Source organism: Protomyctophum parallelum (genome assembly GCF_964188405.1).
Source record: "Protomyctophum parallelum genome assembly, chromosome: 1".
NCBI classification, from domain to species: Eukaryota; Metazoa; Chordata; class Actinopteri; order Myctophiformes; family Myctophidae; genus Protomyctophum; species Protomyctophum parallelum.
This window is the reverse complement of record NC_139697.1, coordinates 84071894-84097759: the sequence shown is the minus strand read 5'-3', so window position 1 is coordinate 84097759 and position 25866 is coordinate 84071894. Positions and strand designations below refer to the sequence as shown.

General features: G+C 40.9%; 1 protein-coding gene across 1 annotated transcript; it reads left to right on the top strand.

Moving 5' to 3' along the window:
• The first annotated feature begins 1548 nt into the window (after positions 1-1548).
• LOC310858394 (flotillin-2a) lies at positions 1549-23049 on the top strand. Its single transcript, XM_083764503.1, has 11 exons — positions 1549-1738; positions 4796-4877; positions 10521-10611; positions 15051-15174; positions 15284-15402; positions 16178-16291; positions 17097-17216; positions 17660-17874; positions 18717-18900; positions 19761-19910; positions 20449-23049. The coding sequence occupies exons 1-11, from the start codon at positions 1690-1692 to the stop codon at positions 20497-20499; spliced, it is 1299 nt and encodes a 432-aa protein (XP_083620629.1). The 5' UTR covers positions 1549-1689; the 3' UTR covers positions 20500-23049.
• Positions 23050-25866: the final 2817 nt, after the last annotated feature.

Genomic DNA, 25866 nt, shown 5'->3' with positions numbered 1-25866 from the left:
AGGAATTTGGAATAATCTCACCGTTATTAGTGTTGCCACAGTCCTTTTAAATCCAGACACTGAACGACAGATGCAGTCGCGATTCCCCATCCAGATATCTCCGTCTTGGGGCCGTCGATTCGCCGTAATGGCCAGTCAGTTGCGGCTTGATCTTTGGAGCTCAATTCGCAGCATCCCAAACTTCTGACACCAAATGTTGTCTTTTTTCTGAACACTATAACGTGTGAGAATAAATGAATGACCAAAGAATTGTCTTCTGTGAAGTTTATTAACGTGTACAGTACACGGATGCTGGTTGACCAAGTGCACCGAGCACAGCATAAAAGCATAAAATGACGATGATACACAATATACTAGTTATTCGGTTCCCACCCCTCTGGTCAGAGAAAAAAGAACAGGGAGACAGACAGAGACAGTCAGGAGGGTAGAGAAGTATGAGGAGGGAGGGGGTGCACTGCAGTGGGTGAAACTCCTTATCTCTATGCATTCGGCTTTGAACCGCTCAAACATGAAGAAAACACTATAATGAGCAAACTGCTCGACAGAGCCTGGAGTGGACTGTGGAGTATCCTAGCTACATAGGTCATAACGACCTCTGGCCCCTCTATGTGAAGGAATAGGCCCTGCTCACGCTAGTGAGTGGTACAAAGTGAAATAGTTTGTGACTAATGTAAGAAAACATAGTTTGTGTTAAATGGAAAATTCCATATCGGCAACCACACTTGCACAGATTTGCACCTTTCTAATAGTTTCCTATTGTGCACACAGCCGGGGTCTAATTTGCTGCCTAGCTTTTTAATTTGTGACATTGTCACTGACAGTAAACATAAAATTAAATTAAATTCATCATTTCATTTCCATTTCTTAAAATTATTGTTTTATTTATTTGATGGTCTTCTTGCTGCCCTATGGCCTTTGTGCTCTCAAAAATGTCAGAACTTGGTAGAAGTTAATGTTACAACATAGACAAGCGGCGGCCTTTGCAGTAGGATAGTTTATTTTCCCCACTGCACTGGCCAAATGAGCCAATAAGCCTGCATAGACCTATTAGGCCTACAATGAATGACTCTAATGGACCTTAGGCCTACAATGAATGACTCTCATGGACCATGGATGTTTCATAGTGACATGCCTTCACTGAGGTTTTATCTAGCTGATATTTGTATTGATCTGTACTTTCGTTTGAACTTTGAACTGTACCCATACAAACTGTATACAAATTTAAATCAATCAATAAATCAATCAATAAATCAATAAATCAATCAATCAATCAATCAATCCCATTTGTTTTGAACAGTATATTTATACAGAAAATAGCAACACTATAACCAATCAATATCAATGTATCTTGGTAGGCCTATGTATTTTAATTAAATTGTTTGATATACTCAAAGCGCAGTATTTATTCCAAATAAATCCCCATATATTTTTGACCTAGCTTTGGGGAATGATATTATCCTCCTATGAACTGTGGTGGAGGAGGGGCGACGGAGAGGAAGGATCAAGAATCCAAATACTACTTTCTCCATTTTGAAAAGGAGTAGGAGTCGGAGACCATTCATAGGGGTGTGGCAGAACAGAAGGCATACGCATGTTTTTAAGGGAACGCGGTTTTAAATAACAGTATTTTAATAACAATTCATTTCGGGTTGTAAGCGTCGCAGCTTACGAACGATTCTTTTAGCTAAAATGGGAAATTGTCACACCGTTGGACCAAACGAGGCCCTTGTTGTATCAGGTAACGTTAAAAATGTTGTCTTTCGGACCGTCTGGGACTGTGTCTCGGGAGATAATCGTGCAACAAGTCTTCTCCTGCACGTTTTATTTTATTTTTTACACTGGCCTCGATTTAATCGTAAATGGGTCTAAATTGTCTATATCACTGTTTTGCACGGGTTTTTTCGACCCATCCGCGATCCCGAACAACACTGATATTTTACAGAAATGAATCCGCTGAAGCATTATTAAAAGCATTCCTCGGGCGTATATTTGTAATAAAAAAAAATGTAGTTGGTTTTATATTGGGAACAAATTATGTAGGCTACTACTTGACCATGGTTTATGTGATGGGAATAGAACGTCGACAGGATGTGCTTCAGAAAACATCAGTTGATGTTTATGTCTTGTGGTTTACTGGCTGGTAGCCTGAACTGAATGGAGAATCAGAATGTTGTGAGCAGTGAGCACACTACCTCGCTTTATGAACGTGTTTTGCCTTTTGGCTGTGATGCACTGGTTATATTTGAATTGCACACTTGCAATTTTCCCGTCTGTCCTGCACAGCTTTGGGTATTTTTCCATCCTCATTCTGATTAACGAAAGCTAGAATTAGAAAATGTAGCGTAGCCGTACGGTTGAGGTTTAGCCCCGCCTCCTTAATGCTATGGACCAGAGCTAGGTTGAGGTATGACAAACAATGGCTGTCAATAAATGTACAATAAATTGTAAGAGATAAAGTATGTTACAGGCAGCACTCTCACACACAGATAAATCTGTTGAAACAAAATTACCTAACTATCCCAATTGTTGTGTGTGTCGTCGTCCCCCAGCCCCCCCAGCCCATGTGATGGGCCTCCAGTCAATCTCCAGGAATCTGAATCATGCCCAGAGAGAGGGAGGGTGACTACGGATAAAAACAAATATAGCTCCACACACTTGTTAAGTGGCAGGCATACAGCTGGAAATTATTTTCTTTACTGTCGATTGATCATTGATTGATTGAAAATTGTATTAACAGTTTGTAGAATGGGTACAGTACAGGTCAATACATTATACAACATCTGCTAAGAGTCACACACTACTTGCAACAGAACAGTTTTAAGGTCAACGCACCAATGCAACTCCTTGCAACTGCCAGTTTGGGATAATGGTTGCAAGTAGTTTCAAGGCGAATCATTGGTGCGGTTTGGCCTTATTAAAGTGTAGTGTTTTATACTTTTATTATTGAAAGTACTGTAAAGTGCGGAAGAAAGGCCATATCTTCATTTATTCAATGGGAGTAGGTTATTACCATCATCAATTTCATAATCCCCTTCATTTTCCTTATGCATGGATAATTTATACAGTATTGTAACTCAAGGGCTCATTTTATGATTTTTGTATATATACAGTACCAAGAGTCTTGTACCAGCATAAAGCGTTTAAAAACATATTTAGCATGAGGCCACCATAGCACAACATTGGCAAACAAGTCATTGGATGGGACCAACACCATGCTGTCTGTCAGTTGAATGTGGACAGCTGGGAATGTCACAACATACTTGAGAAAAGACTGGGGTGCGTGCCATAGTTGTGTCTAATTTATATTTGATCATACGACCCATGAAAACGAGTCAGTGATATTTCTGTACTGTAGTCAGTAACTCCGTTCGCTCTCAGAGTTAAATTAACACTGATGATACAGTGTAGTCCCAGAGAGCAAAATGGTATCAAATGGGGGTAATGCATGTCAAACAGGGGGTAGGCCTACTTGGTCCGCATATCTTATCAAATGGGGATCCGTTACATTTACTACAAGTAGGCTACTATAGTACTGCTACAGTATTTATTTACTCTTGGAGTGAGTAAAAAAATATTAAGTCTTGTACTACTGTCTGTCACTGTGCATAATCATGATATCAGTACAAAATCTTTGCACAATCCACATAGAAAAGGCCTATTTTCATTCCAGCTAAAAAATAAATCACTATCTGTTGCATATCGGTTATCTGTGATTGTCCCCTCTCTAAAATCGGTCGGACACTTGTGTACTGTGGTGCGCCCAGTGTAATACTAATTGTATACACTAGACTAGACCATCTTTTTTTTTTTTTTAAGATATTTTTTTGCGGCTTACGCCTTTATTGATTTTTTAAGGGATAGAAAGTAGGCTGACAGGAAACGGGAGAGAGATGGGGGGATGACATGCGGTAAAGGCCGTGTCGGGTCCGGGAGTCGAACCCGCGGCACACCGCGACTGGATCACCAGTCCGGTGCCCAGACCGTTACGCTACGGCCTGGGCCGACTAGACCATCTTGAGCAGCCATATATAAATAATGCTTCTGTGTTGACGCTAGGGGTGCAAAATCTCACTCATATTTCAAAAAACCAGGGTTGCGCTAGTAACTCATGGCCAGAGCTATACAGTTGTTATGGAAAACCTCAATTCCACTCAGGGTGAAGCATCTTGTATGATTGTATCACAGCAGTTCCGGCCTGGCAGGGGTAGAAATGTAGTGCGTCACTGCCGTCAGAGATGATGAAAAGCAGTTTATAATGTGGTGGTGAAAGGTACTTTCACCATTTGAATAAACTACATTTAGAAGAGCTAGAGTGATGGTGTCTGGAACATCACATTTTTCTTCACTACTACACATTGCTGAATCATAATACTTTTCTCAGGTGATACTGTGTACTGGTCTGTTGATTGAACTGTTTCTTCAGTTCTTTCTTCCCTGTGTTTCTTCACTAGTCCGATCCAGAAGAACACCGTTTGCTGGCCACTGCTACAGAGCTGATCATGAGATTATATATCGTCCCTTCTTCTCTGGAATCCTGCCTCAAAGCAGACCAGAGGTAGAAAATTGTCGTTCCCTGATGTCATCGCTAGGGACACATGCATCAGTATGCAGGAACTGGGGATGGCAATGAAGGACCGGGAAGTGTGGCGTGGCATTGTGAAATCCATGATCTCGACCGCGGTCGAAAAATGATGATGATGATTTAACTTCTATACCGTGATATCCCATGGCTGTATGAAACAAATTCCAGGGTTTCTATCTAACGTCTATGTATGTTGTCTTTGTTCTTCCTAAGGTGGCTGCTGTGGCTCAGATGATAAGACCTATATGGTGGGAGGCTGGGCTTGGGCCTGGTGGCTCATATCAGACATCCAGAGGTAAGGCCTTTCACTCTGGTCCCTGCTGATTCCCAACAGCTGTTCTCAAAGAGTAAACCAAAAGAAAACAAAAACACTTTGAATTGAATAATGTCAGTCAATTAGCCTTCGCTATGTCCCACCCAAGCTCTTCTGGCCAATATCACGTTAGCGACGGTTACTAAGTAAGGATACTGGTCAAGCTTTCAATGCTGCCCCCCCCCCCCCCCGCCTTTTCTTACCTTGTTACAATTTAGGCATTTTGCAGACGCTCTTAATCCAGAGCGATTTACAATAAGCAAGAACAAAAAGCATGGCAATACATCACATACATAAAAAGTAGTTATCATGAAACATGCGTAAGCTAAGAACGTAACAGTGGAATATCTATATAATGAAACTATACATATAAACTATACTATACTAAAGTGCTATGACTACATAAAATGCAATTCTAGTGCTGTCTACGTAACATGCTATAAGTCTTTATAAAATGCTATCTAAGTCTACATAAAGTTCTATCTAAGCGGCTTGGGTAAGTGTTGTTATGAGCAAACTAGTCCATTCCATGAATTATTTCGCTCCGTTGTGCAGTTTAATAGTAAATAATTTATTAGCAATAGAAATAGGCTCTCATTGGCTTCCATTGTAACGGGGAAACAGATCTCAAAGTCACTCTTTTAGCACATAAGCGAACAAAACGACCGTTTATGGCATCAGGAAAACGCACGCATTTTGGTCGGAGATATACTGAAGCGGTACTGCGGTGTTCCAAACTCTCGTGGGGACATCTTGCGAGGTTTCGTTTGTAAACAAGTCGCCACACTGTTTGAGATGCACCCAGCTGCAGCCTCGCAGAGAAGCAGTCCCAGGCATTTCTCCTAAAGTGTCTTCTAAAGTGTCTCCCTCAAACACGTCCATTGTGTTTGTGTATGTTTTTAGCGACAAGCGGACGAGATGAAATACGTTTGTTTACATTAGGGATGCCAAACGACTCATATTTGGCCAATCGACGAATCGAGGCCGAAAATCGACGTGTCGAACGACTTTTTTCCTTTTTTTTCATTATTTTTATATTTTTGTTGTTGCTGCGCAGCAGTTGAGGAGAACGCAACTATGCATTCCTTTAAGCAACACAACTTCTGCAGCTGCATCCATATGTTTAGAATTTGCATCAATGATCAAATCCCAATAATAAAAAAATAAACTTTATTTTGTAAAGGAGCAGCGGTGCTATCTGCTAGTAGTCCCAACTCTCAAGTGTCTGCAGCCTGTCACGAGCCCCGTAATGAACGCACGTTGTTCCGTATTTTAATGTCGGGTCGGAGAATAAATACAGTATGAATGACGGCGGGATTTATTTGACAACTCTGTCCTGCTTTCTTCACGAGAGAAGAGCGCTCACCGCTGCTAATATGGTAGCAGACCTGTGGCTGTCAGTTCACTTTACGGCATGTGTAGACTGTATATGAGACGTGAACCTGGGTCTGGGTCTGGGAAGCAGAGCTGCAGCCATTGGCTCATGATACGAGCACACGACCAATGGGACAGATCATTCAGTGTTGCTAAGATACCACCCCCCACCAAACACACACACACACACACCCTTGGACGATGGGGTCTATTCTCAAACTCAGAGCCACAGCGCTCTGCTCAAAGTAATTTGCATGTGACGAGCCACTGACAGGCGCAGCACAGCAGTGTCACACAGACAAACACGTACCTCTCCCATTTGGAAAACATTTGAAACGGCAACGTTTATAACATTTTACATTATAAAAAAAAAAAAAAACGATTTTTCGACTCATACGTTTTGAGTCGCGGGAGGCATGAGTCGAAAATCGAGTCGATTTTCAACTTTTTTCAACATCCCTAGTTTACATCCAACGGCATTCCAATAATACACTTCAGGAGTGGGTGTACAGATTTGGACCAATCAGATCGTTTTTTACAGGAAAATAAGTGTTTCAGTTTCTTCTTTCTACACAAACTAGTCAAGACAACGTTGACATTTTTGATTAAAAATAAAACGGCATGAGTTTTCTTGATGTCATAAACTGTCAGAATCAGCTTTTGTTGTGTTCGCTTATGTGCTAAAAGAGTGACTTTGTTTCCCCGTTACAATTGAAGTCAATGAGAGCCTATTTTTATTCCTAATATTTACTATTAAACTGCACAACGAAGCGAAATAATTCATGGAATGGACTTGGATCGTTGGATTGTTTGATCAGGTAAGAAAACAAACCCTCTTTCTGAGGTCCACTGTCCACACATGCTACAGCAAATATATTTATTGACACTGCTTAACCATTTTGACCAGCATTGAAAGCTTGACCAGGATCCTTACTTAGTAACCGTCGTGAACGTGGTATTGGCCAAGAACGGCCTTGGGTGGGACTTAGCGAAGGTCTAATTGATATTAAAGGGCACAGTGAAGGGAATTAAACTCATTTTGGGAAAATGTAAATAAACTAAATTAATAAATCATCATCATCATATTATAATTAACCAAATGTCTGAATGTGTGTCACTGCCGTAGCTCCCCACAGCCTGCACCAATCACTCCCACTTTTCACACAGCCATTGACCATAATAATATGGAGGTCTTAACGAAGCCCTTTTTTCAATTTGACAAATTATTGATTAATAATTAATTTATTGGTGCATTAAAATTACCCATCCACTTACATGGGAAAATGAGAACTCACATCAAGTATTTTTCTCTCAGAAACCTTTGGAGCTACAGTCACAACACTTGGAGGGGAGGTTCATAATAATTATTAAAATTAATGTAATAAATAATTACAATTATTATCAGCCTCATGGTGGCGCTATAACAGCCCACTTTACATTTAGCCTTATAACTCTTGAACCGTAGGTGGTAAAATAAAATTCAGAACTTATATGTTCACAGAAAGCTCACATGGTATTTGAAAATGTGCAAACATCTGTTAGAAATCAGGAAACTGCTCTATTCTGTGATTAAATGAAAAGATAGTAAAAGTAAAACCTGAAGTAATGATCCTGACAATGGTTGATGAGATGGAATTGAGTTCAAAGTCTCACATTCTTTGTAAGAGCTGCTTGGTGGTCAAGTAACTCCAGGAAGAGATCTTTAACTCTACTTATCTTTAGGGCTTTTTCACATTTTCACCTGTTTACTAATCTAGAGAGCTGTCCACAGGAAAAATGTTATATGCCTGTACCTCTCAAGTCATACCAATCCCAAACACGTGACATTAATACTAGTAACAAATCACAATAGTTTAGTTCATTGTTCCTGGGAGAACCTGATAACCACAACACTGTAGCCCTTGTATATTATTTTATGTCTTGTCTAATTGTAATTTGTCTTGTTCATTTCTACTTTGCTAACCTGCTTTGCCTTGTCTGGTGTCAGTCTTTATTCTGTCTCTCTCTACCCACCCTAATGTGTGTTTGTGTGGGAACCCAAGGCCTATTAAATCCCCCTTCTTTTATGTGGTTGCTAGGAAACGCAATGGTTCTAACCACATTAAGCCAATAGCCTGGCATGGTTTAACCCTTTACTCCACGTAACCTATTTAACAAAGCGGTTATCCTAGTGATTCCTGGCGTATTCATTTGATATAATCTTGTAGTGCTGCACAATTCATAAAAAATTAGATCGTAATCTAGATTCAGACACTGTGATCTAATTTCTGAGTTTGAGCAAGAATCCTGCAGTATTAGTTGGCTAGTGTCCAATTCATTTTATTTACTCTTGTGTTTTTTCTACAAGAGAGGCTTTAAGAGAGGTTTAAGTCAAGTACTTTGATGTTGTCTGTTTAAAGCCACAGTAGTTGACTCCAGGTGCCACATTTTGAATGAATGTTCAGCAACTTCAGAGTAAAGACAATAAATATTTTCACGAGAAAAAAATGGAAATTGTGAGAATCGTGTGCTCAATTCTTAGTGAGGAAAATCGAGTTTCACATTTGAGCAAGAATCGTGCAGCACTATAATCTTGCATCATTTGCTATTAGCCGTTAGTCGTACTCCGTACATGTTCTGTGGCGTAGGAAAGTAGAAATAAAGGGTTTTGGCAATACAGTTGACACTGATGAAGGTGTCTGTCATTCCATCATGCAAGAATAAAAAAACTAAAAACGCAATCTTGGTGTGTGCGACCCATTACTTTTATTTCTATAATGTGATTTGAACGGGTAACGCACCATAAGTCAGAGAGAGGCGGTCACAAGAAAAGTTATCTATTGTAGGAAAGTAGAAGAAATGGTCTTGCTCTCGTGTATAATGGCAGTGGTCTTTCTTCATCACATGAAGTAAAAGTCCTGTGCATTCTCTTAGCAGCAGGGACAGCAGGATCGGGAGGGGATGCATGCAGCAGGGTCTGATAGCTTGCCTTCCCACTCGTGATGCTGTAATCATGTTAATGTTAGGCTGTATGACATCATGGATCAAATTCCCCTGGGAGGACAACGGAACAACGACCGAGTCCCATGTTGTTGTCAGACAGACTGATTGTGCATTGATTCACTGATAGTGAAACGCGTCTCTCTGTCTGAGGATGCTGGGAACTACAGTTATGTCAAGCCTTTTAGAGCCTTATTATAAAAGGGTTTACACTGGCAGTCTGGCACCAGTAGCCAATAATATAAGCACACACTATAAAAATCTCCTTGCTGCCATTATCTCAAGTGTAACTGGTGCAGAAATGCAGTAAATTCTGACTGATCTTGACTGACGATTGTTTTGGTCTTTGTCCCGATGTATTTTAGCATTAACAGAGACGCAACTAGCTGTCTTGTTGGTTTCTGGTGTTTTACAGTAGCATCAAAGGCGGTATAGCTCAGATAAGAGAATTCTCTTGAAAACCAGTAAAATTTGACTTGGTACGGACCGTACGGTATACCTGTAGTTAGTTAGTTACTTACTTTGCCCTCACCCGTCCCCTCCTTCCTTTGACCTTGGTTACTGACCTTTCTAACAGCTTTTGTCCAACAATGTTCTACCTCTGCTATTCTGCCTGCCCGCCTGCCTGCATAGAATGTCTCTGGAGGTTATGACCATCCTCTGTCGCTGTGAGAATATCGAAACCTCGGAGGGTGTTCCTTTGGATGTGACAGGGGTGGCTCAGGTAATGCACTGCGAGAAAGAAAAAATCCTGGCAAGGGAGTGTGGCGCTCGCACTGAACAGGGAAGACGCATTAAAAATGGTTGAACTAACAAGCTAACACTTGTCCATCTGGTTTTCTACCCCCCTCCTGTGTCATTTTCTCCCTCTAGCAAAAGGGAGAGAGAGTCAGCTGCAATTAACCTGGGCTTCACTGCACAGCTATTTGAGTCACTCCTTTTACTGTTGACAATTGTGTGTCTAAATGGATGCTAAGGGAACCCAGTGCAAAATTCAAAATGCAAGAACAAACCTGCATGAGGCTGTTAATCAAAATTGAGAGTGGCCATGTAAATAATACAGTATGTGCCTTTGGACCCAAAGACAATTAAACTGTTGAATAAAAGCATCCCATTTAGCAGTATTGTCACTGAACTGGAGTCGTTCTATGTCTTTTTTTTGTTTTGTTTTGGGTCCATTTCAGTGCTTTGTGCTCTGGCCCCCCTTTCTTCATTTGCTTTCCCTCTGAACATGCCAATTTTTATTTTATATTTTTTCCACCTTCTTCACAGGATAACCCTTGAGATTATGACCCTGCAGCCCAAGTGTGATGATGTAGAGACAGCGGAGGGTGTAGCTATTACTGTCACAGGGGTGGCTCAGGTAAAGCACTACACTTTTTGGGAATGCCTCTCTCAGTCCCAAGGCCAGGTCAGACTCCCACTACCCTTGCCCCCTTCCCTCACCTTCCCAGAGGTGCCCAGATCGCCGCCACCCTCCTGTACCCAATGGGATCATGTTATCAGAGACTTGGTATACTGTATATGAGGGTGAATCATTCTGTTATTTAAACCTTTTTAATTGAGGTGCACCCGCCTATGTGCTGCTTTTATTTATTCTACAATGTGTGCCTGGTTTTGTCAAACCTCTCTGATATTATCATGCCATAAATTATATCTGGAATAAAGCATTTCATCTACCTGTGTTCTTGATTAAGACACAAAGAAACCAAGTTTATACACTTGCTGGTTCATGCAAGATGATGGAATGATTGTCCCTCATATCAAAGCATAGTCAGACCTCTGTGGACCTATGTGTTTCAGTATGCGGCTCATCTTTCATTTAATTATTTTAAGTACATATCTGTTAATTTCTTCAACTATTGACTATTAAATGTGATGATACATGGCTCACATACATACTGAATATTAAACTGTGAGTATCTACCTTTTAATAATGTGATACAAATTGGCCCTGACTTTTACAAAAGCACTGCCAACATGAAAGCATTGTAATTGTAATTTGTTATGATTGATGTTTCTTTTAAAACAGAGGTATTATGTAAATGTGAAATTAACCTCTGACAATCTTAATAATCTCCTGTACTTGATAACATTGATTAGGGCCAATATATAAAGACAAACGGAACTTAAATGCCAACAGTTTTTTTGCAGAGTTTCGATTTGTCTTATGATATATCCATTATTTTTGTATTCATGGCTTCCTCTATCTGTTTTACCCATGCCTGCTTGTCAGTTGCAAGCATATGCACGTTCAGCCGTCCTCTTTTCTCCTTTGTACTTTACCATCCATGCTTACAATGAGTCCACTGTCAGGAATAGGAACAAACACTTTTCACACTTGCCAGAGAGGATCCTAATGCGGCTATCTGATTGGACCACAGCCTAACGGTCGAAGTTTCTATGGTAGCAGGATTAGAGTGTGTGTGTGTGTGTACACTAGCCTCCTGGTTAATTGCCAGTTTTTAAAGGCCAACTACAGTTTATCCATTTCCATTCAACACACATTAACATCATTATTTGACAACTTTGGGATACTGGTGGTTGGGGGGGGGGGGGGAGGGGGGGGAAGAAGAAGAGTAGAAAACATGTTTTCTTTTCCCCTTTGTCATTTCCTGTATTTTGTTTGCCCTTGTTACTCTGAATGGGCTATATGCAAACACACCATTTTGGAAAGACTCGGGGCCCCTTCCTTGCTTCCTTCACAGGTGTCGTTGATGATACTAATTTGTACACCGAGTTATGGGGTCATTGAAATGAGAGTTTGTGAACCACGGCACACTAAATGTAACTGAGCCTTAATTAGTGTCATCGGTAACACCTGTGAAGGAAGTAGGGAAGCGGCCCGGAAGCTAGGAAAAGTTATTCTGTGTGCATAGAGCCCATTCAGAACCTGGGGGGGGGGGGGGGGGGGAGAGACGACGACGACGCTGTGGGGGATCCCCATTGCACGTGAAAGTCTTCATTCCAGTGCTGGCCTTGCCACAGCCCCTCCCCCCCCTCCCCTGCTGTCTGTGTGAGAGATTGCAGTGTGGTTGCCTGGCTGGCTTTCTGTGTTTTCTCTGCCATTGCCCCTGACCTCAGCAGCACTGGCTGCCCTGACCTCATCCCTGCTATGACTGCATGTCGCTGAGGACTCCCATGTCCTGTACCACGTGTGTTGTTGCCTAAGGACCCAGCTCACTCTCTCTTTACTTTCAGCTGCAGTGGAGTACATGACACAAAACCTTCCTTCCTCTGTACAGCTTTTATTTGTATTTTATTTTTATTTCAAATGTGCATTGTGATCAATTACCTCATTATTGGATGAATCTGGACAATCCCCAGGTCATTGCCATTCATTTTCTATTTTTTCAGTGCCAACCTTAATGATTCCCTTTATTATTTTATCTTATTATTTCCCTGACTTGGTGCTCTATATTTTGACAATATTGAAATGTAATTGTAGGCCTTTTTGACTCTTAAGGTCACTACACACCAGGATCAACGCGAATAAACAACATGAAAATGCTTTTGCTTGTGCTATAATGGGTATCGTTAGGATTTGTGTGAGTCCGGTACCGATTCCGGTTCTGCTTATCAATCAATCAATCTCAGGGTCCAATAAACAGACAACATAAAACACTACATACAGAGAAGAAACACAGATTCCGGTTCTTAACGGTTCCCTATTTCTGTTCCAAAATGGTATAAAATAACTTCAATAAGAGGTCAAATGTTTATTTAACAAAAAAGCTCAATGTCAATTTAAGACATGTATATAATGAATAGTGTAAAATCCTCTCCTTTATTGAGCCATTTGTGGGCATGGTGGTCGCCTCACAGCTAGAAGGTCCTGGGTTCAATTCCCGCTGGGGATGCTGTGGGCGTTGGGGGCGTGTTCTCTCCTCCGCGTCAAAGGTGGCAAAAGGGCCTTTCTGTGTGGAGTTTGCATGTTCTCCCGTGTCCCCTAGGGTAGGTACCCTCACAAAAAACATGCAGTAATCCTGGTCTCTAGTCTAAACTCTAAACTACCTCCCCCTGGCCAGCTGGGGCGCCTGATGATGGAGGGTAAAGGAACTGGTCGGAATAACGATTTCCTTCCACATGCTACATCTGAGGAGGAGTGTTTCCCCGGTCAGGTGAAAAGAAGCAGCTTGGACTCGTCATAGAAAGAAGCATGAGATCAGTCTGCTGCCCCCGCAGGTTGGCAGAGGAAGAGTAGCGCCCAGGATTTACATTAGAAAATTGACACTGGGTGAAAAATGGGTTGCAAAATTGTGGGATAAAAGTCAAATCAACCTCGTTTCACTCCATTGCCTTGTTATAATTTGAGAATAATCGCGTTCAGTGTATATGTAGGTGTGCATGTTATGTCTACTCGTAACACAAAAGGCAGTTTAAATTGAGCATTATTAATCACAAGAAAATAAATGCTCCCGGTGTGTACGGACCTTTAGTGATGAACTTACTATATTAAACTACTATATTATTTTTCTTATTCATTTTTTTAGGTTTTCTGAGCTCAATTGCACCCAAAAAACACCCAAAAACTTTTAACATTCAGTAGATGTTCTGGGGTTTTCTGGCTCAAACAAGTGCTCTGATTTGCCTGTGGATTGTGATGTAAGACTCCACAAATCCCATATATGACAATGGGGTTTGCCAGCAGATATCACTATTGAGTCCTGTTTGCCTGTTTTCATTGCAGCTCAAACGGCTTCCAAACCCCAGAGAAAACTCCAGACCACAGAAAATCCACTGAATGATCAAAGTTCAGGTTGTGTGGTTGTAATTGAGGTCATAAAACCTGAAATGAAAATAAATAAATTAATGTCATGAAACCTTTAAGATTGACACTGAACATTTCCATGAAGATTACTCAAAGCATTGAGCCAACTCCCAGCTAAACAACAGTCCAGATTTAACATTGTACAATGGCAACCTAATGGCTAGAAATGGTAGCTTAAATGTTTCCTTCTTGAGTGGAAACATCCAGAATCTGTCAAATCTATTTAAATAATGCCATAATTGCATCTTTGTAATCTCTAACAGTAGTGATGAATTGATAAAACTCATATAAAAGCACTACATTAGCCACTATATTGGGCCAACGACTCAAATTCCATAGTAAATGTTTTGGCAAAACATAATTAAAGGCAATGAGATGCAATGTTACACTGATTTGTCATGGGAGTCTTTTTTAATCTATTCAGAAAGCAGTTCCCTCAATATGTTGTATGTACTTTTCTTTAAACTCTTTAAACCAGGCATACTTTATGTTGTACATGACTGCTTGCCCTGGTTTGAACGTGTGTTCCCTTCCCTCAACTTAAAATGGATCCTGCAGGCTGTTGCTACTAACAAAGTGTTCTTAATCAGCTTATTGTAGAAGCATAGTGCATCACAGTGCATGCTGTTTTATTTTAAATCCTTTGGACGTGATGAATTTACCAAAGGCATGATGTACCCTGCATCATACAATTGTATTAGAAGTACGTACCATGCATACATTATGCAAACAAACTGGTTATTACAATTATACAGTATCGTTTTGTTGACATCAGCTGGATTGATATTGGATATTAAATTTCATTCTGTATATATGACAGAAATGATTGTCTATAAGTACCAGTAGCTTAAAATGGCTTTTTATATGAGGTACTTTAGAATCTGTGTTTTAGTTACTAGAATGTGGGTTTGATGGTTAAATCATGGCACCTAATTCGTTAATGTTTGTGCCGCACATGTAAGTGAGTTGTGTGTTTGTGCTGTGCTGTATGTGTGCTGTGCTCTGACGCCTTCCGTCCACCTGGTCTCCAGGTGAAGGTGATGACGGAGGATGAGCTACTGGGCTACGCCTGTGAACAGTTCCTTGGGAAAACGGTGACGGAGATCAAGAGCGTCATCTTGCAGACCCTTGAGGGTCACCTTCGCTCCATTCTTGGTAGGTAGTCTTTTCAAAGCACTGCATGATACAGTAGCATTCAAGTTTAGTTATTTTTCTGATCGTACTTGCGTACATAATGACTATCCCTTCCCAATATTTATCTTAGGCACATTGACAGTGGAGCAAATCTACCAGGACAGAGACAAGTTCGCAGGTCTGGTGCGGGAGGTGGCTTCCCCTGATGTGGGCCGCATGGGTATTGAGATTCTCAGCTTCACCATCAAGGTGGGTGACGCAGGCACATGGCGTTAACATGCATGGCAAAATGAGTGTCTCAGAGTGCTTTTTGTGTCCGCCATGTCCACTGAAATAACCTAAGTTGCAAAGTTAACTTGTGTAATTTAGATACATATTACATATATTAGATGCATGTTATGTAGACATAGCACTCTATAGTGTATTCTCATAGTACAGATACAATACAGATAATCTACTGTTAGACGGAGAGTCGGAGACGGATGTTAGGTTATTTTTATGTTTACTTTGTTTTTATTCCTTTTTACAGGTTACTTCAGACAAACAGTTCAGTCAAAACGGTTCCATTTTTGTACCCCTCCCCCCGGATGTTAGGTTCTTAGCTTGCTTAATATGCTTATGATCCCTGATGACTATTTCTATGCATTTGATGTATTACCATGTGTTGCTCTTGCTTACTGTAAATCGCTCTGGATTAAGAGTAAGTAGCCTTGCCGAGCCATGAGGCCCATAGGGCAGGAGTCTCCTGTTTCTGTAGCATGAGGCAGCTGGATGTGCAAGTACACCCCCTGGAAATGACGCTAGTATGTCGCAGGGAATTGCCCCCAATCCAACCCTTGATACTGAGTGTCAAGCAGGGAGGCACTGGGTCGCATTTTTTAGAGTCTTTGGTATGACCCGTCACCCGACCTCCCAGTCTCAGGGTGGACACTCTAACCACAAGGTCACTGAGATCTGGATTAAGAGCGTCTGCTAAATGCCTAAATTGTGTAAACCATTCCGTGCGTCTCTTCCTCTGTGACAGGATGTGTATGATAAAGTCGAGTACCTGAGCTCTCTGGGGAAGACGCAAACGGCTGCCGTGCAGAGGGACGCAGACATCGGAGTAGCGGAATCGGAGAGAGACGCAAGCATCAGGGTGAGATATGGCTTTCGAAAGAGGCTGATGTTTGCACTCTGGTGGCACATTGGTAAAGTACCGGCCGGCCCACCACAGCCGAATCTATATGGGTTAGAATCCACTGTGATGTGTCCGGCTTGGCCGAGTGTATACTACGAACACAACTAGGGGGGGGGAAGAAGTGGGTATGTTTACCTCCTCCCGGTGGGGGCTTCTCACGTGCAGTTGAGCCAGTAGGGTACAACAGCAGTGGCAAGCGGTGGGCTTGACTCTAAATCAGTGGTTCTCAATCTTTTTTATGTCAAGGACCCCAAAATTGACATAGATAGCCTGCAGACACCCCCCCCCCCCCCATTTGAAAAGATATGCCAGAGACTCTCATTAGAGAAGATTTTTACAGCTCTAGCAGTGATTCTCAAGCATGTTCATTTCAAGGGCCCACGGTTTGACATGCATACGGAGCCCAATTTAATGGTATTTCTATCTCTGGGACCCAAATTTATATTGTAAAATCAATGTTAGGCTAATTTAACTCTGAGAGTGTACAAATGGATCCAAATCTTGTTCAATTTGTACACTCTCTAAAGTCTGAACACTCTGTTACAGCCCCATAATTGTCCACTCCATTTGGTTCCTATAATCTATCATTTAGCTGGGCTGGGGACCCTCTGGAACTCCCTCAAGGACCCCTGGGGTTCCTTGGACCCCACTTTGAGAACCACTGCTCTAAATGGGGCAGTTGGCATTTAAAGGCAGGCAAGGTGCTGCTGTGACTCGTCCTTGTTCCCTTTTCACGCTAAAACTTGGCTCCACCTTGCAACAGGAAGCGGAGTGCAAGAGGGAGATGATGGATGTCAAGTTCCAGGCAGACACAAAGATGGCTGATTCCAAACGCGAGCTGGAGATGCAGAAAGCCTCTTTTAATCAGGAGGTCAACACAAAGGTACAGTATAAATGACAAATATGCCCCTTTCATGATTCATGCATGTAATGATGTCCAATTTTTATGGGTCACGACTCGAGTAAAATTACCATTTTCTTTTACCTACAGTTGAAAAATATATATATTTCAAAAGATTGTTCATTAAATGTATATATTTCAAAAGAATTGTAATTGTAAAGAATTGTATACATTTTAAAACAACCAAACAAACTAATGTTAAGAAATTCCATAAATAAAAATAATAATAAATAAGAAGTAGTGAAAATAACCGATCTACAAGCTCGTAGATCGGCTAATTTCACCAGTTTGTGTCCCAGGGCAAACGTCTAATCTCTCTTTTTGGTCACAGGCTAAAATGTGTGACTAAAAAGTGAACCACCGCTGTACAGTACTACTACTGACTCCTATTTGCCTCCTCAATGGCATTGTGTTGTTTTCCCCAGAAAGCAGAGGCCCAGCTAGCGTACGAGCTTCAGGCGGCCAAGGAGCAGCAGAAGATCCGTCTAGAGGAGATCGAGATCGAGGTGGTGCAGAGGAAGAAACAGATCACCATCGAGGACAAGGAGATCCAGCGTACGGAGAAGGAGCTCATCGCCACGGTCAAAAGGCCCGCCGAGGCAGAGGCCTACAAGATGCAGCAACTCGCCGAGGGGCAGAAGTGAGTGGAAAACACAGGGCCCTTTTACTTTAAGAACAGTGGTTTTCAACCCTTTTCATATCAAAGCCTGTTATTTATTTGGCATTTGAGCCACAGAACCACCATTTGATGACATTATGCCTCTCAGACGCCCCAAAAAGATTATATTTTGTTGTCGTTGGATACTATTTTGTCCACGATTCCATGATGTACTAGTGCTGTGGTATCATTAGGAGAGGCACAGGCAACAGGCAAATGTTGATCAAAATAACAATTCTTCTACATTCTCTAATTGTGTAGACTTCTTGTAAATTAACTGATGTTTAACAATAACTTAACTCTTGAGAGATATTTTCCCCTTAATATAACAACATGTAGCAACTTTTAGCTTTTTTGCCTAACGGCCGATGTAATTACCTAAAACCGGCAGAAATCTGTGCGTGATATCAGCATTTGCAAGATATCAGCAGTTATCAGTCACTCCCCTCACCCAGGGCAGATGCATAAATGCTGGGTGTGTGATATAAATCAAATAATTTCAATCATGCAATATAGTGTAATGAACAGTATGAAACTGTTGTTGCCTCTAGGCAACCACATACCGATTATGGAAGGATATGTTATTTTCTTTAATGCTTTTTTTAGCATGTTCCAAAGTGTACAGGGAACTGTTATTGAGAAGTACATGAAGGTGTAAAATTAAGATATTTAATATTCAATTACATTGTCGTTGTTTAACTGTGTAGTTACGTTTTCCACGTTTGTCATGTCTCCCAGATGTGACTCATCCAAGTGCCATTTGAAGTGAGGACACTCACTAGATCACTAGATCTAATAATTCTCCGTCCTAACCCTTCCACTAGGGTCAAGAAGGTGCTGTTGGCGCAAGCGGAGGCCGAGAAGATCAGGGCCATCGGCGAGGCCGAGGCCGGTTCAATCGAAGTCATAGGGAAGGCAGAGGCCGAGAAGATGAGGCTAAAAGCTGATGCCTACCAGCAGTACGGAGCGGCAGCTAAGACGGCCTTAGTCCTGGAGGCTCTGCCCAAGGTACCCCCACCATACATCCAAGCACCATCTCTCCCTATTAGCAACCAACATAATAATGTATTGATTTGCCAATCACAAGTCAAGTGCCTGCCGGGAGCATTTAGAGTAGTTGTAGTTGTAATGACAAAGCCGCAGCACAAACATGACAGTTTTTCAGCCGTTTGCTCAGCTGGATTCTGCAGTCACAAAAAAAGTAAAACGTTTAATTGATGTAAATTGACCTGAACGTGGGGCAAGGTGGTACTGTCTGTAGTGCTGTTGCCTGACAGCTAGAAGGTCCTGTGTTCGATTCCAGTTGCGTTCTCCCCTCCACATCATCGGTGCCCATACCCGAGGTGGGGTTGTCGAAAAGGGTCTTTCTGTGTGGAGAGCCACCCCACGTCTGAAACGGTCAAGAAATGACAGAGTTACCATGTGGGGGTCCCCAAAGGGTCCCTCTACTGTACTGATACACCTGAGGTCATCATATATATACAGTTAATATGTATGTGTGTTAGGCTGCACAACAGTGACACTTGGTTTTGAAAACCAACCAAATGCAATTTCTGTGCTCGGACACAAGTAGCCAGCCAGCCAGGCACACACAAAGCTACTTAAGGAAGTGGTTGCACCACTTAAAAATGACCTGAACGTGCCTGAACAAGTGCAGTAAATGTAGTCCTTCTAAAAGTTATTGTCAAGTCCTGACCTTGTAGATCTGCTATTTCCGGTGTGAAACATGGCACGCAACCAAGCAAAAACCAGACATTAGGTACAGCTGTATTAGGAAATGAAAGCCCAACATACATCAACAGATATGTGATCAGTTGTCCTCAAAGTGGTGCAAAGTATAAAGAAAAATGATGTTTCTTTTATAACAGATTGCTGCCAAGGTGGCTGCGCCCTTGGCCAGGACCAGTGAGATCGTCATCTTGAGTGGTGATGGAGGCCGTGTGACTGGGGAGGTGAACCGCCTATTGGCTGAGCTGCCCGTGTCCGTTAATGCCCTCACCGGGGTGGATCTCACTAAGGTAAGATGGGCAAGGTGGTAGCTGTGGTTTTAGTTTTTGTTATAATTTCTTCAGACCTCAGCTGTATAAGATGCCAAGATTCTTATTTGTCATTTATAAATGCCAATTTTTTACGGGCGTGTGTGTTTGTTCCAACGTACTAACTGTCCGACAGACATTAGTCCGACATCCTACCCAAAACCCTAACCTAATCCTAACCGCACACGGACGCCATGAGTGGTTTCTTATCCCGCCACGGGTTAGTTTTAACCCGCAGCACGGGTTAGTTTTAACCCGCAGCGCATGTCGGGAGCGACGATCTTGTCTGACTGATGACTGTATAGGACTGTTGGTATGTCTAACGTATGCACCCCATTTTTAACTGTTGTTTTTTATTATACAAATTAAATACCACTTGCAATTACTTAACACAATATACTGCCTTTCCAGAGCACATGCCAGCACCATGCTAACAGACCCAGAACACATGATCCCTCTATTATCAGAGGAATGTTGGAGTTCATTGTTTCCATTCCACTCTCCTCCTCTGTTCTCTCAGATACCTCTACTGCAGCAGATGATGTCCCATCAAAGCCAAATGGCTGTCTGATCTTGGCCCGAAGTTCATAGCTCTAAAATAATCTCGTATACATCTGCCACAAGCATGACAAGAAAATGGTCCTCTGGCTTCTAACCCCTTACACCTCTTTAACTGCCTTTGACTAGGACAACATTTGACACACCATCCCCCAGACTGTTTTTATACTCTAAATTCAGGAGAATTTTCATTTCTTATAAGTCCCGGGTGCCTTATGTCTGGAGGAGTCTATGTATTTTAGACTATTTCTTTTTTTGTTTAACACATTGCTTCTTTCCACTCTGCACCTGATCGGTCAGTGATGAATTGTGGAATTCTGTAATTCATTGTTGCAATACCAAACTCTCCTGATCTTACCCCGCTGACCAGAGTCGCGGGTCAGTTCGCATCAGATGGTCTCAGTTTGAAACATTGTAAAACGGATGCAGGACAGAATCCAAAATCATTAGCGAGAAAGTAGACCACGCACTGACTTCTATTTACGAAAAGATTACAAATATTAGCTTATATAAAATGTAATGTTTCACTCACTATGCTCCTCGTCAGACTTGGTACAGTTGAAACATAACCATTAGGCTCAAATACATTTCTAGTTTCTACACTTTGAGGAGCAGAGTACAGTGCGTGGGCCTTAGTTTTTGGTGAGAGATATTTACACAGGTTCGTAAATTGGCTTAAGGCTAAAAGATTAATTGCAACACGGCTCACAATAAACTAAGTATGGTGTAGAAACCCCAATTTTGCTGTATACATGTTCACTTTAGTTTTAGAGCTGTTATATTGGCTGGATATATATACATAATTGAGAGGCAGAGCTTGTTGAAGCGTGTGATGCATTTTTAAAACTAGTATTAATGAAATATAAATTAGGCTTAAGACTCACAACAAGGTCTTCACTTGGACTTTTTAACCACTCAAGTGCCCAAACCCTCAGGACAATGGTTGATTTGTTTAAATTTATCACAACAAGTCGCTACCTACGGAGACCGTTTGAATAAGTTGTCCTGATGAAATACCTGCCAGTATCTTCAACATTTTTGTGAGCTATGGACGCAAATCTAGAAAACGCATAACAAAGCCATACATTCTAAAGATTAGCCTTAGCAGCCATCCAGCACATTCTGGATTACCTCATATATAACAGCTTTAATACATTTTATTTGTCATCCTTCACTGACGTGTGATGCTATGTTTTATTCCGTCAGTCACCATTATTATTCCAGATTTATAAGGCCAATCTTTTAAGTACTTATTCTAATCATTTGCGTCCATCTAGTTTGAGAATATATTGTGATAATCTCTGCTGCTATATTTTCCATTTAAGTGAAGTTCAGCAACTTCAATCTAATTACCCTACAATCAGATGAGTAATATTTGTGCTAAGTTGCCTATCCAATATGCTTTATGTGGCGTGTAATTGAATATGGCATAAACTTTTGCTTCTATTGTTTTATTTTACAAAAACTTTGTATGGCAAGTAAATTAAGTAATCTAACCACTATTCAGATGTTACTTTTTTATGACTGAAGGAATTTTCTCATTGTGCTCTTTTGGTTGTTTTTATGCAAGCATAACACAATTCTGGTGGTTTGACTAAGTCTTTCCATCTTGTTGAAGTATTGTAAACAAATCAAAGGAAATAGTCAGAACTTATGCCTGATTTTGCGTTGAGCGGCGTGTTATGAGTCTTGCAGAATGTCAACACTGTGATATTTCAAGGAGTATCTAAAACTATTACCTTTTGTTTTAATAATACTCTTATGTTTTGAAATGGATAATTAGTGTATAAAGTACACGGTGCCCTTCTTATGGCCAGAATGTAATTTCAGAAAACTCCCTTTGCGTAATTGATCCATCCAATCTGCTGACCAATCCATTATATCACATGTTGGATTGATTACCGGTAAGCCTGAGGGAATCACTGATGACACATCCTGTTGCGTAACTGGGACAAAGGCACTGTGTGTCTCATGACTAATTGTTCATTTCAGCACATGGAATGTGTGAAACGGTTACACTCAACGCATCACTTTCTGTAGTGTGCGTGGTATTTTATTTTATTTTTTATTTCTACTTTTGTTATTGTGGTGCCATTTTGTAAATGTTAAAACGGGAACACAGATTTTAGTTGTACAGGAGATGTTCTATATTCTAAGTAGTTTCAGGTATGTTCTAAATATATTGAGAAAAAATAATTACAACAGAGCTTGTTTTCATTCATTATTTTTGGCCATTGCGTTTTGTGCCAAAGAATCATTTTTGTGATTTGGATTGTCCTGTCAAGAGTAGAGGCAGCTTTGTGTTCCTGTAACTGGCATTTGAGAGTGTAATGTAGTAAGACCAAATGTTGTAGACCTATGCCTTAACTCATATCTGTACCTGAACCACAGAAAAAATCTCTTATAATCTCATGTTGTCAACTTGTCTGTCAATAATTTTGCATTGGTCACTAGAAATTGTGAAAACTAACGCAGCATGGCATTTTCAGCACGTGTTCCTGTCTTTCTGTGATCAAGACTTTGTTACAGTATGTGTTGCCATGTAATAAATGTTACACCACAACATGTATGGCTAATGTACTTTATCTTTATTGATTAGGTTGTTTAAGGATGCATGAAGGCATTCCACATTTAATTTTAAGTTAATATTTGTGTAATTGGCCATATTAAAACTATCCAAATACTCGTCTACATTAACCATCTAGCCCACCGGACCAGCATTTCTGGTGTTGGCCCTGATTATATTTATTTTGAAATTATTATTGTAGAACAATACAAGGAAACGTAGTACAGTATGCATATTTTAGGAGCCAACAGGTAGTTTTATTTTCCCATTATGTCGAGGCATGCTCTGCATAGCAAAGTATGGGGCTGTGTGGCAACACTGACATCTGCTGGACATTCTATTAGTTCACTGGGATTTCATTTCATACAAATGGTTTTCTAAAAGTTCATACAAATCCATTTTAGACTGAATGTTGCAAGCAAGCATTCCACCATAAACCAAATACTGAAGTTACTTCTATTTTCCATTCTGAATCAACTAAACGTAACACTGAACCTGTGTTTCTCAAATTTGAAAGCACTATAGGCCTATTTCTAAAACTATGAAACATTTCAAAGATTCCTTTTCAGGCAAACATGTCCACCGCAAGATGAACCTAAGTAGGCTAGAATGGGGTTGGTAGGTTTAAGTATGTAGGACTAGTAGCATGCCAAAGTTTGTGCTATTGCCATAGAGAAACTCTGATGCTGGCATTCAAGGCAACCAAAGGTATGGCTCCCCCATATCTTGCAAGTATGATTTTTTTTTTTTAACTCTTTATTTTAGGATTTTCGAATATGCAAGACAGTCAAAAAAAGACAAACAAGACATACAATGGGACAGGAACATCAACAGTAAAAATAAAAATAAACTGAGTGAAAACTAAAGACAAAAAAAACAAAAAACAAGAGGTCATGGGATGTACAACAACAGCAATACATATTACAGGTTTTTGGGTTTGTTACATTCAATGACAACCGGAAGGACACATTCACTCCACAGGACATATTCACTCCACATCCACCCCCCCAGCTAAGTACTCTGTCCATTTCTCCCATCTTCTTTCACCCAGCTCTTTTTGCAGTCTTAACGAATAGGTCATCTGTTCTAGGTGATGCAGTTGTTTCACAATGTTGATAAATAGGTCGGCAGTAGGACAGTTCTTTTGTAACCAATTTCTTGTAATAGCTTTTTTGCTTGCTACAAGTAGAATCTTAAGTAAATAGGAGTCATCCCGATTTAGCCCGTCTGGGAGTTGTAGGTACAAAGATGTGAATGTATCATCTATTCTAAAACCCATAATGTTTGAGAAAAGTGTTGTCACTTCCTTCCAAAATGGTTGAATTACCGGGCAAGACCAGAAGACATGTGCATGATCAACCACTGTATCTCCACATTCTCTCCAACAGTCCATATGGTTGCCAGTCTGTTTGGACTTCTGTTTTGGGGTAATAAAGAAGCGAATCTGGTTTTTCCAACAAAAGTCTCTCCAAGTCAAGGAATTAGTGGTCGTTGATTGCGTTTCCCATATATTCATCCATACTTCATCACTTATATCAATGCCCAACTATTTTTCCCATCGCTCTTTCACATACATTGTAGAGTCCTTTTTCAACGACATAAGTCCATTATATAGTTTACTTACAAGACCCCTGTTGCTTCCTGAGCCATAAGCATTTGTAAATACAGCGATTAGGCTTGTTGTAATACCTGGAGTAGACCCTTTTACCTTTTTACTAAAATAATCCCTTACCTGCAAATATCTGAAAAAGTCCTGGTTAGCCAACCCATATTTCTGCTTTAGGTTTACAAAACTGTCAATATTTCCATTTGTAATCATAGTACATATAGAAGTGATGCCATTGTGGTGCCATTGTTTATACCTATTGTCTAATACTGCTGGTATGAAGTCAGGGTCATATGCTGGCCAACTTAAAAGTTTTGCCTCCCTCTGAAGCTGGAAGCGTTTAACAACTTCTAGCCATATTTTGAACGATAAATTTACCCACTGACTCCTTGTCTGAAACATTCCTTTCTCTCTGTCAGTGCAACCTAATAGCGACTGTATTGGTACATCCATCAGGGATAACTCTATGCTTTTCCATTTTGCAATGTAGGGTCGGTTACACCAATATACCAAGGGTCTTAGCTGAGCTGCTAGATAATAGTCCCTTAAAGATGGGAGAGACATGCCTCCTCTCTCTCTCGGGGCAGTTGTAGGGTAGAGAATTCCACCCTTGGCCTTTTTTTATCCCAAATAAAACGTGAGATATGTTTATTCCATTCCCTGAATTGTTTTAAAGGTATTTCTACTGGCAGTGACAAGAAAAGGTATAACTAGAAAAAGTGCCCTTCTGGGCACAGGTCTCCACCAGGATAGGAATGTAGGACATTGCAGCTTGCCTTCATCTGGTGGTTGGATAAAAGGGCAACAAAAGTAAACTAGGGAGTTGGCATACAAAGTTATCCACAGATCCGTGCAGTTAGAGGTAAAAACACTTTTCGGCCAGTTATAGCGCCACCTTGAGGCTGAGTTGAAATTGTTCATGTGACATTTCTTCCTCGGCCTTGTGGGAATGTGCGTGCAGAATTTCACGGAAATCACGCGATGTGTTCATGATTTGCAGCATTTTGTTTGAAACTGAGCACTCCTGTGAACTTTGGAAGCCAATCTTAACCAATCAGGATGGAGTCTGAGAAATCTGAAAGACCCGTTTCGTTGAATGGCTCTAGAGAGACTGTGTACCAATTTGCGCGATGTTTGGACAAAATCTGTAGGTGTACTGTGCAAAAACTTGTTTTGCACAAAGCGGCCTCCTGGTGGCGCTATAACAG

What these genes read in the sequence shown, in the direction of transcription:
- LOC310858394 (XM_083764503.1), top strand. Translation starts at nt 1,690, where the DNA reads ATGGGAAATTGTCACACCGTTGGACCAAACGAGGCCCTTGTTGTATCA. An exon ending in TCACCTTCGCTCCATTCTTG is followed by an intron (nt 15,175 to 15,283) that starts GTAGGTAGTCTT and finishes TATTTATCTTAG; the next exon opens with GCACATTGACAGTGGAGCAA. An exon ending in CAACTCGCCGAGGGGCAGAA is followed by an intron (nt 17,875 to 18,716) that starts GTGAGTGGAAAA and finishes CCCTTCCACTAG; the next exon opens with GGTCAAGAAGGTGCTGTTGG.